Below are 15,543 nucleotides of genomic sequence, written 5' to 3'. Positions count from 1 at the left end.
CAAAATATACTTTCATGGATGTAGTATTAACAGAGGTATTTATGGCTGGTAAATTTTTATTACATACTCACCAGTGACAGGTGTGGCAAACAGTTAATTTTAGACCCTGATGGTGCAGCTTATTTACTCAAAGCCATTTACAAAATGTTACTTCTCCTTGCATTTATCTTTGGCAAATGACTACAGTTACATAGTTCTTGTAGTTTCATAAATCAGGCTTGGTCCATAGTGAGAGCTTGACACACATTGTGTCAGTGCATGGGAGAATTCTGTCACTGTGTGTGGAATTTTGTCACTAAAGCATGTTTAGCAGCTGACCTCTGACCCCAGTCAGGTGCAGGCAAAAGAGAGTGTGTTTCAGCGTGACAGGCCTTGGGTGGCGAAAACTGAGCCTGTTTCCCTGCTAAACAGCTGCATGAGTGTGTGTGTGTGTGTGTGTGTGTGTGTGTGTGTGAGGGAGAGAGAGGGGAGTGTTGTATGAGCCCTTTATTTTGGCTGAACATATTAGTGCAGTCATTAGACCTCAATATATGATAGTGTTTATTTTTATGAAAGAAAAATAAGAGGTAAGGGAGAAAAAAAGAAATGTAAGTTAGGTTCACTCCACCACCACAGGCCTTCAAAGCACACTGTTGTCAGGATTTCCTTTAATAGACCCCTAGAGGTTTGTGCTAGAAATGCAGGTTTGTGAGACTGTGAAAGTACCAACCCTTGTAACGCTTTATCATACGTTTTCTTAAAAGTATGCAAATAATATCCTTTGCAAGAATTTACTGAATGTAATGTTTTAAGACACTTGACGACATGTTATTTATAATTACCTGTAAATGCATTATTTATATTAAAAGCAATTAGTTGAACTTAAAATAGCTTTTTCGACCCACTCAAGTAGGACTTAAGTACATCTGCATATCTAATTTCATAATTACTTCCATTGTCTTTAAAATATGGTTAAAGTGTACTGCAGAATGTACTGACAAGCATTTATGGTTAACTAAAATATATTTTAATATAATTTCTATTGAGAATTGTATGCCATAATTTTAATACATATTTGTAATGACATTTAAAAATATTTTAACATTAAATGTAATATTAATAATACACTACAGTTAAAAGTACTTTTTTTTACATGCCAAAATAAATGTAGGCCTACATCAAAATAAGTGTGCAAGTGCAAGTGCCTTTTATGTTATTAATATTATATTATCTGCAAGTACATTTTTGTAGAAACATTCCATATACTAGATCTAAAGTACATCAGAAGTGCACATTCGATGCAATTAAGCACTTCTTTTACACAAGGGAATGCTGAATTAAATCAAATTAAAGTGCCTCATGATTAATGTGTAAATGAATTTATAACTATATAAAAGCCTTGCAAAATATTTAAGTCAGAATACAGCGGCACTTCTGAGTCCTCAATGGAGAAAGATTGCTTTTCATGACATCAGCCATCAGGGCCATGATTTTTGCAATTTACTGACATTAGTGGCACAGAAATTATTCAGATGCAGAAAGACCTGTGGGTTGTGTGCATGTCACCGAAGAACATCCAGATTATAAATAACTGCCCTATGTGTTTTTGTTGCAGGTCAGCAGCAGCAGTCAGGTAACACAGAGCGATCTGAAGCCAGCTGTGCTGTACCCATGGAGACACAGGAGTGCAGGTCCACAGGTCAGGGTCAAGAGAGACTGGATCATTCCACCAATCCGAGTATCTGAAAACAGCAAGCAGGTTCCTGAAGATCTGGTCCAGGTAAACACACAGCCCACCATTAGTTGCCCAACATAGATCTGAAAAAGAAAAAAAAAACTTTTTCAGAGTTCACTAGAGCAGTGGTTCACAACCCTGGTCCTGGAGGCACCCCAACACTGTATGCTTTGCAAGTCTCTTAATCAAACACACCTGATTCAGATCATCAGCTCATTAGTAGAGACTCCAAGATCTGAAATTGGTGTGTCAGAGAAAGGAGACATGCAAAATGTGCAGTGTTGGGGTGCCTCCAGGACCAGGGTTGGGAACCACTGAACTAGAGTATACTAATTTAAAGAGGTAATGTATTTTTATGAATAGAACTATTGACAAAATTAGTACTTTATTCGTCATATTATTCTGGTTTAAAACAACTACAAAAATATGCAATACAGCAAAATAAAAGAATTAGCAAGGCTCTGTGTGTAACACACACACACACACAGTAAATATCTGGTAAAACATGAAACATATCCACACACTCTATGAGTAGATATAAGCTGTTTACCATATGGTTGTAACACGTTCCATGTCCACTCTCACAGATCAAATCAGACAAGGTTTTCACCGGGGAGGTGATATACATGCTGGAGGGGCCTGGGGTTGACCAGGACCCCAAAGGCCTGTTTGAAATTGATGAAAAAACAGGATGGATCAAGAGCAAAATGCCACTAGACAGGGAAAAACACAAGAGCTTTAAGGTAAACGTGCTTGTTGGAATTGTGTTTTTATAATTAAGTCATGAACAGAGGGAAACAAAAGTCTGAGACCACTGGTGAAAATGGGAAGCTTCTATTGCATTTTTATCAAATTGAATAATTGTGACCAAGAAATAGTGCAGAACAATATCCATTATTTGATATTTAAATATAAAAAAATACTCTTTCTTTCTTTTGAATTTTTTCACAATTATAATACAGTTTTTTCCATATTTACAGTACGGTCCCAAACTTATGAACCCTGCTGTAGAGCTCACATATAAGAGTTTGATGAATTATGTGATATATCTGAATAACTTATATGTATAATGTCCTCAGCTCAAAGCTTTTGCACTTTCCCCAAGTGGAGAGAGACTGGAAAGTCCCACCACGATTGAAATCTACGTTTTAGATCAGAATGACCACAGGCCTGAATTTACCCAGAAGGAGTTTGTTGGAACTATCCCAGAATTCTCTGTTCCAGGTAAGATATGCATGCACAATAGTATTTAAAAAATTTTAAGAAATAAAATAATTATTTTATATAAAATAAGAAAACACTGTCACATCAATGCAATGAATAGTTCATTCAAAAATGAAAATTATATCATTACCTTAATTTCCACTGAACCATGATGCTTAGAATCATTAGTAATTTCGATTCAAGTTCCATATGCAAATTACCATGCTTTCACACAAAGGGTCATAAAAATCCCCAGTATGTCCAACCTCCCACTTGGGACGTCAGCCTTTCTCATTGGACAAGCCCATCTTGAGAGGCATGAATCTTCCAAGACCTTAAAGGCCCCACATCAGTGACCCGCCCAGAGTCGGTGGTTCGGTTAGATTCTAAGATGAAGACATGAGCTAGAACGCTCCAGGACACCCTAAGTTTGTGCCAGGCCTCGGGCCTTGACTTTCCATTCACCAAGATAATCTGACTCAAACTGGTTCTTTTTCATCAACCAACTTCAGCAAAGATCAACTTGAACCTTCAGATTGCATCAACCGTGTTTTTTTTTCTTCTTCTAAAATTTTTTTATTTAGCAAAATGGCTAGGCTGTTCTATTCCATGTTCCACATCGCATGTTCAAAATACATGCAAGAATCAATTAAGTTTATGCACAATGTCGTCTTCTTATTTGGTGTCGAGTGCACTGTATTTTTGGTTGTAAGCAAACAAAGATACACTTGCGTATCATAAATGTATCATGACCTCATAAGGAGGACATGACTGTTTTTGTAAAGCAACAGCTTAGATTTTGTTCTATTCCTCACACAAAGCTATCATATTGGTTTAGAAGACTTGGAATATATTACACAATCATACAGATCACTTTTATAGTACCTTCTGGTACTTCCTTTGCCCTTTTTGGAACTTCAGCAGTCAGGGTCACCATCCACTTTCATTAGATGGCAATTCTGTTAAATATCTTCTTTCATATCCTACAGAAATTTAGATTTTTGACTGAATTATGCCTTTATGTCAGGCAGTCAGATGTACAAACATAAGTATCATAACCGAGTTGTGTGGTTCTCTGTCATCAGGAACTTCAGTAATGCAAGTTACAGCGATAGATTCAGATGATCCAATGACCGAAAACGCAGCTCTGAGCTACTCCATCATTGGGCAAGAGAGTATCCCTCCTCACGGCATCAACAAGACCATGTTTGGCATTAACAACAAAACTGGAGTCATCTACACTCGGGATGTGGGACTAGACAGAGATGTGGGTTATATTGTGTCTCAGAAATAAACAGCATAGACAAAAATACTGATTTCAAAGTCTGAACAAAGAAAGCAGTAACATGCCCTGATGTGTTGTCAGGTGGTGCAGTCCTTCAGGCTGACTCTGCAGGTGGCTGACATGTCTGGAATGGGCCTAACCTCCACCGGTCGTGCCATTATTCACATCTCTGACATTAACAACCATGCTCCAAAATTCCATTCAGAAATTGCTCGTCCTGCTTTAGTACTCTTAAATTTAATTCATATAACCCCTTCAGACCCTGTGTCCATTGTAATGGACATCACATTAATTTTTTGTTTAAACCAATAATATTTTATGTTTTTATAATATGAGTAAAGCCTGGTCATTGATTGGTCCCTGATCAACCAATCACAATGAAGATATGACTCCTAACTTAATCTGATTGAGCTACAGGTTTCACAAAGACAGGCATGACTAACCAACAAGACAGGAAGAGGAGGAAGCCCGATTTTTACCTTTTATATACAGATTTATGTTCATGGTATCAACTTGCACCTATTATAAAATTAAGACTATCAAGTGATAATATTGAAAGTTATTTTGAAGATCTTTCAGAGTTGCAGAACACAGGATTTAAAAATAATAATAATTATCAGGTCTTGAAAGATTTCAGCAAGAACCTCATGAATTAGTTGTATGACAGGTTGAGAAATTTGTGGAAGTATTTCAAATCTAAAACACAGAGCCACAAATTCTAAAATTTATGTTAATTAATGAAATATTATTAATATGGATTTCATTTATATCTTCAAAGTGACCATAGCCTGTCACTGTCACTTTCATTGGTTTTACTGAGAAACAGCCATAGTGGATATGAGATCAATGAATACACAGCAACACACACTCTCAGAGGCCATGTCCACACGTACATGGGTATTTTTCCTTCTTCCATTTAAAAAAAAATTCTCCACATGAAAATGCAAACGCATGCTATGAAGCACTGTCAAGAGCATGCCAAACCAACAGGTGGCGATATAATCTCAACCGTATAGCCATGTTAGCCAAGAAAAAGTCTCCAGTAGGCGGAGATAACAGCGCAGGCGCCGACGTCACAAGCAAGAACTCTGGTTTTGCTGTCTACAGGATAACACTGCAACCGGAGTTTTTGAAAATCTTCACCCTGGCAGGCGTTTTCAAAAATGTTCAGTTTCAGTGACCTGCGTGTGGACGAACGGCCTAACCGCGTGTAAAAAGCTACGGTTTTAAAAATAACCGCGTTCGTGTGGACAGGGCCTCACATCCCCTCCACACACACTGATGACTTGATGATATAATGCACACAATCATCTATTCATCAAAACAACCAGCAAGTACACATAAACACTTTCACATACACACAAGACATATACAGATATACTCAGATTGACCCACTTCAACCATCAAAAGGGATCAAACAAGCTTTTCTGCAACTTCTTATCATCTTACCTATTTTCTACATTCTTATTGCATTGTTCATTCTTACAGGATGTGTTCTTTTCAAAATCTTAAAGACTAGTTCAACTCTAGTACACAAACTCTACTTCATAAGTATGGTTAAAATATGAGGATTTTTATGTTGCTTCACTCCTGGCCTCCATTGTAGTAGACATAAAAAAAAAAATAAAAAAAAAGATTTATCACAAATCTTGTTTTTTAGACTATATTGGAGAAGAGCAAATAACAAGTGGATAAAAAAATCGTTCAATGAAAAAATAGGTCTGAAAGGGATACATTTAAACTATAAAAACATTTTGTTTAATCGTAAGTGCATTCCATTCATATCACACTTATATTTTAAAGTGTATTAATTCTGTAATAAGCTCTTCATTTTCAAAAAGGAAAGCTTACATACATTAATTCTAATGTACTGTATGATCTAAACTTTGTGTGTACAGACCTACTTAGAATTGTGAATTTTTGTTCAGGTTTGAATTCATTCAGGATCCTGAGAATTGGCTTGCTATTAACCATGCAACTGGACAAATCACAGCCAGGAGATCCTTCAATATCCGGTCTCCCCACGTCAGGAACAACATTTACTCTGCAATTGTGAAAGTCATAGATCAGGGTGAGCACCTCAGACCTGAAGACCAAAATAATAACAGCAGAATAAAATATTTGATACTGTGACTATGCCGTCACAAAATAACCAGTGTGCCTTTGTTTTAATAAAAATGGTAATCATTCATATGATAACTCTCTTTCCAGACGCTGATGGCATCTCTGCAACAGCTACATTGGAGGTCAATCTGTGGGAGACCAATGATTACCCACCAGTGCTCATACCCTTGAGTGGGACAGTGTGCAGTGATCGGGACAGAGATAAATTGGGCCTTCTGCTTAGTGCTGTGGATGAGGACATGTCCCCTCAAGCTGACCCCTTCACCTTTTACATTGCTGATCAAAATGTGGCTGCCAACTGGACCATCATAACTCTTAATGGTAAAACATTAGACATACATTTATTTTTTATATTTGTGTATCCTGCTGGAAACCAGCTTAGATTAGTATGAAAGTCCATGCTGGTCCTGGTTGATCTGGGTGCTGGTTTGGTGCAAGTATACCTGGTGCACCAGCATAGCCATAGTGAGATTGTTAAGCCAGTTAACCAGCATGGTCTTTCAGGTGGAACTGGTCAATCAAGTAAGTCTTGGATAATCAAGCTAGCTAAGAAGCCAGGAGTGGAAACAGACTGGTTAATGCTGGTTCTAGATATTGGAAACCTCGAGAGCATTTTGAAAGCATAAGGAATCGTCTGTATGGTATTTAGATGTCATACACCGATCGGTCTGCACACGCAAACAAAGCCAAAACCTAGATATTTTAGGCAATATAGAAATCCTGGACAGGACGCGTCCTGGGAAAATGGCATGTATGGTCACCCTAGCTAACCCTTCTCCTTTAGGGCAACCATTGTGTAGAATTTAGCACTAACCTCGATCAAACTCACCTGCCTTTTACTTTCGAGCAGTTCTGACCTTGATTAGCTTGTGATATTTATATGAGGGTTGGAGCAAAACTCAGGAAAGTGGACCTCGAGTGTAGCTAACCCTGCTCTTGGAGGGCTTGTTAAGATGTATTTGAATGGGGTTGGAGTAAATCTCTGAAGAAAAGTGGACCTTGAGGGCCAGAGTTGAGAATCACTAGTTTAAAATAAGGGTAGCCAACCTGGCTCCTTGAGGGCAACCATCCTCCAACCATAATCAAAAATATTTAAAGCTAATAAAAGTGCTCAGGATTACTTGAAAATAACAGGCAGGTGTGTTGAAGAAAGGTTGGAAGTTAAGTCTGCAGGAGGATAGGTAGACCGATAGGAGCAGCGTTGGCTACCCTTGCTTTAGAAATGGATTTCACAGAGTGTACTTTGATTTCGAAGACCCCTTGCTTCTGGTTCTGTCTCTTTACATGTCTGTTACCAGAGACCCATGCGGTTCTCCAGCCACTGATAGACATAGAGAAAGGGGAATTCTCTATTCCTGTGGTCGTATCAGACTCTGGCTCTCCTTCCCTTTCCTCTAATGCTCTGGTCAACGTGACTGTGTGTCCCTGTGACCGTTTCGGTGACTGCAAGAGCTACACCGCAGTCATCTTTGGAACCAAAACGGGAATAAGCTTCATTGCCCTTATGATTATTATGGGATGCATTGCTCTTCTGTTGTGTAAGTAAACACTATATTTATGTGAACATGCATAAGCTGTAGTATATTGGTAGTAGATATACTTGAAATTTGTTCTAATAAAGCTTTTTTTTCCAGTTCTGATTGTTCTTGCTGTGGCGGTGAAGGGCTGCACAAGGCAGAACATTAGAAAAGGAGGAGGTCTGCTGGTCGGAGCGTCTGATGATGACATCCGAGACAATGTCTTTCACTATGATGAGCAGGGAGGAGGAGAAGAGGATGAAGTAAGAGCAATGACACAAAATTGAATACATTTTACATGTAGATACAGTGTATTCTGAACTAGATTTATAAATAAGTGAATATATAAAATATATTATGCAAAGATCATGCAACAGTAGATAGGAGCAGATGTGGAGAGTAACTTACAGGAAGAACATACTATGATTTGTACACAGTATGTGCACTTTGCCAATATCTGTATATACTGCAGAATACTCATATGACCTACTACATTTGTCAAAATGAATAGTAAACACAGCACACCAAATAAATTTTTTCCACATTGCAGGATTAAAATGAAAAACTTATTTTTCAAAAATAAATAGACACTAAATTATATGCCTACATGGTATAGTGAGCTCATATGCAGTAAGCATAGGATGATTGAACAGCTCCTGTCCGAGTCAAAGACTTTGATTTATCCTGGGGATTTTCCCCATCTGACACATGGATCCTAGAGTGATAGAGTGGACAGATGCATAGGGCCTCCTGACCCACATTAAATGCTTGCAAAATCCTTGTTTTCTCAATCTTTTAGTTCAGCAAATTATAATAAAGTTGAGTGTTTGTTGGATTTTATTCTGCTTTGAGGTGAAATGTTAAACTTCCTGAAATACCTAGTTTCTCTCCTATAGGATGCATTTAATATTGATTTTCTGAGGAACCCAAGTGACATGGTCCCTGCCCCAGCCTCATTTTCCCCACAAGACTGCAGCCTGCCCAGAGGAAAGCAACCTCTAAGGAAAGATGCACCCCATAACCTGCCTTCTCCTACATATCCACGCAAACCCCCCGGAGACCCAACAGACATAGAAGATTTCATCAATGTTGTAAGTGCGGTTTCTTTATAAGAATTAAGATTCATTCTGGAATATTTGTGGGTAATATTAGGAAATTTCCTTAGCATTTACTTTGAAAAGGTTAGTAAAAAGGAAAATATTAGTTATACATCATTACTATTCTTCATGGTGCTAAGTGCTATTTTTACTCCAAGTTTGGAAATTACAAATTTAATAGCTAAATCAAGAAAACAAAATTCTATAAAATAAAAACTACATAGTAAAAGAATTGAATCAGAGGCAAATATAAAACTTTAGATGACCCTTAAAATGTAATTAAGATGAATGTAGACACATTCTCTGACTTTGCTATGTAATTACCAATGAAAATCAAATGCACTTTTTTTTGCTTCACCTCAATAGGGGCTGGACGCTGCTGACAATGACCCTAATGTCCCACCATACGATACAGCTCTGATCTATGACTATGAAGGCGATGGGTCGGTAGCAGGCAGCCTTAGTTCTATTGCTTCCATGGGCTCAGACGGTGACCAGGACTATGACTACCTCAATGACTGGGGACCACGGTTTAAAAAACTGGCTAACATGTATGACCCACGTTAGGCACCAGACTGATTTTTTTGTTCAAGATGTTCAGATACTCTCGTACATGCATGTCCTTCAAAACTCTATGCAAATCAAATGTCCCATCTTCAATATGAGAGAGTGCTCATGATGTAAGGACGAGGGGGCGGATTACATTATTGATATTGTAGATAAACGGAGGTCTCAATCTATTCCCCAGTGATCAGTGTAAAGGTCATCAGTGTCTTTTTCCTTTCCTTCATGGATCAGTGAACTATTTCAACTGCAGGTGAAATGCTGCTGATATTGAAGCTGGTGTGACAGGTGCTTACTGTGGGCCAGTGCGCAAATGGCTCACATTGTGAAAGCACCAACTGGAGGGAGGAACCATGTGTTAGTGCATACTGATTAGACATGGTGCAAAAAGAGATGCCTTGTTCATAAACCAAGGGTCATGTTCTTGAGGGGTTATTTTAGCTGATGACCAATACAGAGGTTTGCGGAGCATGTGGGGTACACACAGGAAGAATAATTCACCCAAAAAAAGAAATTAATATTCATAAATTGTCATTTACTTATAACCATCATTCTAAACCCATGACATTCTTTCATCTATCGAACACAGAAGGATGTTTTATATGTTGGTAAACTTCAGAGCTGCTTTTTTCTATATAATTGGTGCATCAAGTTACACAGTGCCAAATTTGAATAGTAGTAACACCAAAGGACACTGGTTTTAGCGTATAAAGATGAGAGTGAAAGCACCAATGAGAAATTTTCAATCTTATGTGATTAAAAAAAAACAAAAAACACGTTCGAGTCAGTACAGATGATTTGAATGCGAATGTATGTTACTCAATGGACATAAAGAGTTATTTGTTACTCAATGGTATGTAAATATCCCTCATGTTTTCCGCCCATGAAAACCTTTAGTTGTACGGAAAACAGCAGCTCCAAAATTATATATTCTTGTGTATTTCAATGGAAGAAAGTCGTATTCCTATTAAAAAAAAAATGCATTAATTGTTCCATATCTATTTTTAAGACAGATCGACTGATAAAATGTTTTTTTTAATCTTTTGATCAATTGTTCTTTTTATACAGCATTAGTATCTTGTGTAATAATTGTGCTTGTAATATTATTTTTGCTTGCCTGCAGTTAACCTCAGTAAGTAAAAAAAAAAAAATGCATTAATTGTTCCATATCTATTTTTAAGACAGATCGACTGATAAAATGTTTTTTTTAATCTTTTGATCAATTGTTCTTTTTATACAGCATTAGTATCTTGTGTAATAATTGTGCTTGTAATATTATTTTTGCTTGCCTGCAGTTAACCTCAGTAAGTAAAACAAAGACATTTAAAGAGAATTAATATTAGGAATAAGTATAATTTTTATATGCAGCATATTAACAGTTTGCCAAATGAATGACGCCTTAAATGTATATATTTGTTCTTTCCCCTCAAGGACACAAGTTTTTCCTAATTACACAATGCCTATTGTAATAATTTTGGTCGTTTCTGTGTTTCTCAATTTTGAACTACATAGTTTTGTTTTTAATATTTATTTCATAATAAAATGTGAAATGCTGTTGTTATCTTTTAGTTATGAATAAAAGACTGGAATAATACCAGTCTGTATTTTCAATAAAGAGTATTTTTCATTAAAAAAAAAAGTTCAGTCATCTGCCAAAAACATTTACGATCAATATATCATTATATAATAATAATGAATAATAACTAAATAAATCGAATTGGTCAAATTAAAACTTTGACATTCAACAATTTTTTTTTAAATAATTTATTGCATATGTATGCAGAATATCCACTGCCACCACAATATGACTTCAGTCATACCACTGGCAATGCTTATCTGGTCTAACAAACTGGTTTCTCAGGCAACTAAGAGCTGATCTGTATGGTCTGGAAAGAAGCTCAAAAAGCACAACTACTTGTTTTAAAAACAGTACATTTCACGAACTTCTCAAAGGAGGTATCTACCACTCATTAAGAGAGAGCTACCTTATTGAGAAAAACACTTTTTACTCTTTAATGCTTGATTGATGCTTGGAAGTTGTTGTTGTTTGTCCTAAAGACATTTCAAATATAATTACTGGTCAATGATCAGCCTAAACCAAGCACATACGTTACCATTATTTTTCAGTCAATCGGAGCAGAACAGAGCTGGAACATCAAGGGCAAGAACAGCATTTTTTTCCCCTTAAAAGCACAATTTTGAAAATCAGACAGATCCTCAAAGGCAGCCGATCCACTCTTGAACTTCCACGTGTGCCCATTAAAGGCTGTTTACACATGTGAATGTGACTGCGTGTGTTGTGGAGCTCACGCTGGACTCAGGTTGAGGTCATCATCTTTGTCTTTGCGGCGGGGTCTCTGGGGTCTGCGTGGCTCATCTTCACCAGTGTCCTGCTTGTCTCTTTCAGCCTCCACCCAGCTTTGAGGGGCAATCATCTTTTTGGGTCCAAACGGAGGAGGTCCCAGCAAAGTCTCAATGTCATCGTAGTTGACCACCTCCCTCTCCAGCAGGATATTAGCCAGCTGAAAACACAGCAAACAACAACAATGCAACAAGTCATCATGCAAGCCAAAAAAAGTAATAAAAAAGGCCATGCTATGAGGATTTTCTACCTAGCTTGCCGAAAGCCAACTGAAATAAAAACAACAACAGAAAATATTGAATTTGACTATTTTTAGCTTCTGTAATATATATATGTCATTTCTATTTTGGCTCACAATTCAACAAAAAGAAAATGCTCATTTTGGCGTTTTTTCATCAATGTAACTTTACATGCCAGAACAGAAACTTCTAAATTAACTAATGTATTATTTATTCAAAACTGAATATGACCTCATATTCTGTAGTACATATTTATTGAGAGGTCCAAAATCGGTTTGTATGCTTAAAATCTTATATGTACGTGAGAATGTAACAAATAATATGAGTATAAAATAAGAGAAAATTTGAAATGACTGAATCAGCCAAGTTGATTTGGAGCCACATTTAGAAAACATTCTTAAATTTTTTTTTAATGTTTTCCTTATTTTCTAACATTTGTTAAACATTTTGCATTCCTAAAAACATTTCTTAAGAATTATATCTTTTTTGAAGATCTAAAGCTTAAGATCTTAAAAAAAAAAAACGTTGTCGTCGGCTGGTTGTCTAAATGTTTTGTTGTTTCAAATATTATGTATTTGAACGTAACATAACTACATCACTATTAATAGGGATGTGCAGGACTACTCTGAAGTGACACTGCTAATGTAAATAATGATCAGTCATGATTGTGTGTCTTGACTTTTTGCTGAATATTACATTAACAACTCTACAAAAACGATTCATATAATGCACTCATTTTTACTTCTATAACAGCACTTATGATATTGTGCATTCTCACTCTAGCAAAGTAACTATTTAAAAATACAGAGCATATAAAAAAAAAGCTAAATAAATTCTGAACTACTTTCAAGACCGATGAAAATAGTATGCATGCTTATGATTATCTGCATGACAAAAAGATGGTCTTTAAAGTGTTTTTCATCGAGTTGACCAGCGAGTCTTCAGCAAGATCCACCACACAAACAGGTAACCCAAAGCTTGCCATTTTCTTTTTAAGAAAACAAAAGGTCTCGAAAATATTTGAGAACTTCCTTAGAAGAATTTGAGACTCTCTTCAAGAACTACAATTAGGAACATTTTTATGAATGTCTTAAAATTGATCTTTAGAAATGTCTTCAACTTCTTTCTTAGGAAGATTTTCATGATTTTAGATCTTACCAAAATAAGTTTGTCTCTGTTGTCCAAGAGCAATTTCTCTGTGTGCCTGTAGGCCTTTGCTATTAGCATCTTAGCTTCCTGAACATGAGAGAAAAGAACACAAATAAATAACCACACACACATATTCAAAACAACTGATATTTAACACCCACACATGCCTCTGTAACATCACATCACCCACACCACACCACACCAGTGGAACAATAAACAGGTGAGTATGTTCTTTCACCCACATGGTCCATCTGCTGTTGGAGTCCTTGGCTGAATGGTCTCCGTCCAATACCGCCCTGATCCTCGGAGTCGGGGAAGGACACCTGGCCCACACTGGCAACCATGCCATACTGCTTCACCATGGAGTAGGCCACGCGGGTCACCTTCCTCAGGTCATCCTGAGCACCTACAACACGTTTCTAAGTTATCTGGTGTCTATTACCACCTATAAATATTTATGAGGTCAGGTCTGCATCTATACTACTGGGAACACAATTGCTCCTTGCAAATAACAATTTCCTACTAGTCAATATGCATCCATCCTCCAGGGGGCGCCTGAAAGCTACATTCAAATATTTTTCTCTCACTCATATGTCTCCTCTCTACAGAACATAATAGAAAAATCATTCAAATCATTAAATAAACACCCTATTCTGTTATCACACTGTTTCATGCCAATTACTATTCTATCTGCTAGTTCTGTTTCTCTAATATGTATTCATAACTCTCCTCTTAAAGGTGTGTGTGTGTGTGTGCCATCATATTAGATGTGTATATGTCATACCTGTGGTGACCTTATTGAAGGTGATGGCTTCAGAGGCTCGTCCACCCAAAGCCATACACATCCTCTCAAACAGCTGCTCTTTAGTAAATAAATACTGATCCTTTGGCAGGATCTGAGCAAAGCCCAAAGCAGCATTTGTTCTGGGAGCAATTGAAACCTGGAGAATAAGTCCACAGTTAAAAAACAAACACAATGGATTCGGGTATATTAATAAATTGTTAATTAATCACAAAGTGATTGCTATACAGGGTAGGGCTTACTTTGAAATGATTTTCACTCAGAAATTGCTATTAAATATCAATAATAATTTTAAAGAAACAGCAAGTACCACACTGAATTAAACGTGAAATTTGGAAGCAGACAGACTGAAATAGTATTTACTTGTAAAACCTATTCCAGAAACCTTTGGTTTATTCACAACTCTCAATCATTTTGTACAGTGAATCTGTCAAATCTGTGATCTGGCATTACAACATGTTCACAATTATCACTCTTCTGACGCCTAAACCTGAACAGGCCTACAGGTAGTTCCCATAAAAATGTAAACGCCAATATTTTTAACAACCAAAAGTTTGATCTGTCCCTCACATCTGTCCCAGTTTTTTTAAAAAGACTTAAGAATATAGCACAAAATTCACATAGACCACTTTTATAGTACTTTAGCGGTTTACCTTCATGACAGCTTCGGTGTGTTCTAGTAGCCATCCCACTAAAGCATGACCAGACTCATGAAAAGCCACCACCCTCTGCTCTTCTTTAGATAAGATTTTACTCTTCTTCACACTCCCTACAAATCACAAACAATGTGATCAACAAATGGAGCCGATTGTGTAGAAATCTGTAATGCAATATCAGAGTACACTAATTTTAGCCAGGAGCTGAATACCTGCGATGACTCTCTCCACAGCATATTCAAAGTTAAAGGTGTCAATAGACTTGTAGCCCTCTCTGGCAGCATGAAGGGCGGCTTCATTGCAGATGTTGGCGATGTCAGCCCCTGGAAATATGAACAATGCACAAAGGGCAAATGTGGCAGGATGTGGTGTTAGGAGATAACGCAGACACAGTCAAAACAACACTCACCACTGAAGCCTGGTGTCAACTCTGCCAGACGCAGGGAGTAGAAGTCTGCCGGCTGAGTAAGCTTCAGGATCTTCAGGTGCTGCTCAAAGATTTCCTTTCTCTCCTAGAACACAATCACACGATCCTTCAGGAACCATTCTAGTATGCTGATTTGGTGCTCATTTATTAATAATAGTTCTTCTTATTATTAATGTTGAAAACAGTTGTACCTAATACAGTTGTACCTTTGGTGTTATTTACACCAAAATATTAAATGGTAGTGTATCTTGGTTTCCACAAATATATTAAGCAGCAAAATACTGTCAGCATTTGATGATATTATAAAAAATTCTTGAGCACAATATCAGCATACTAGACACAGAAGTCTGGTATAACGGCTGCTGAAAATTCAACTTTGCCATCACAGGAACAAATTACATTTT

The 15,543-nt window shown here is 37.1% G+C and overlaps 2 protein-coding genes across 2 annotated transcripts in view; one reads left to right on the top strand and one right to left on the bottom strand.

The window, feature by feature from the left end:
- The window catches only part of LOC107561423 (cadherin-15-like), a 39,987-nt gene extending 29,849 nt beyond the window's left edge, over positions 1-10,138 (top strand). The window contains exons 3-13 of the mRNA XM_016245866.1: positions 1,595-1,759; positions 2,302-2,457; positions 2,794-2,938; positions 4,003-4,184; positions 4,284-4,427; positions 6,147-6,273; positions 6,414-6,647; positions 7,625-7,864; positions 7,961-8,106; positions 8,740-8,934; positions 9,307-10,138. Coding sequence (XP_016101352.1) covers positions 1,595-1,759; positions 2,302-2,457; positions 2,794-2,938; positions 4,003-4,184; positions 4,284-4,427; positions 6,147-6,273; positions 6,414-6,647; positions 7,625-7,864; positions 7,961-8,106; positions 8,740-8,934; positions 9,307-9,507 — 1,935 coding nt within the window. The 3' untranslated portion in view covers positions 9,508-10,138. The remainder of the gene's footprint in view (positions 1-1,594; positions 1,760-2,301; positions 2,458-2,793; positions 2,939-4,002; positions 4,185-4,283; positions 4,428-6,146; positions 6,274-6,413; positions 6,648-7,624; positions 7,865-7,960; positions 8,107-8,739; positions 8,935-9,306) is intronic.
- A 1,420-nt stretch (positions 10,139-11,558) lies between these two features.
- LOC107561422 (paraplegin-like) overlaps positions 11,559-15,543 on the bottom strand; it is a gene marked incomplete at its 5' end in the record, with an annotated part of 8,507 nt that continues 4,522 nt past the window's right edge. The window contains 7 exons of the mRNA XM_016245865.1: positions 11,559-12,026; positions 13,264-13,341; positions 13,497-13,660; positions 14,039-14,195; positions 14,710-14,825; positions 14,925-15,035; positions 15,122-15,224. Coding sequence (XP_016101351.1) covers positions 11,811-12,026; positions 13,264-13,341; positions 13,497-13,660; positions 14,039-14,195; positions 14,710-14,825; positions 14,925-15,035; positions 15,122-15,224 — 945 coding nt within the window. The remainder of the gene's footprint in view (positions 12,027-13,263; positions 13,342-13,496; positions 13,661-14,038; positions 14,196-14,709; positions 14,826-14,924; positions 15,036-15,121; positions 15,225-15,543) is intronic.

Source organism: Sinocyclocheilus grahami, unplaced genomic scaffold, assembly GCF_001515645.1.
Source record: "Sinocyclocheilus grahami isolate Dianchi unplaced genomic scaffold, SAMN03320097.WGS_v1.1 scaffold772.1, whole genome shotgun sequence".
NCBI classification, from domain to species: domain Eukaryota; kingdom Metazoa; phylum Chordata; class Actinopteri; order Cypriniformes; family Cyprinidae; genus Sinocyclocheilus; species Sinocyclocheilus grahami.
Note: the sequence above shows the minus strand (reverse complement) of the source record. Positions and strands in the feature narration are given on the sequence as shown.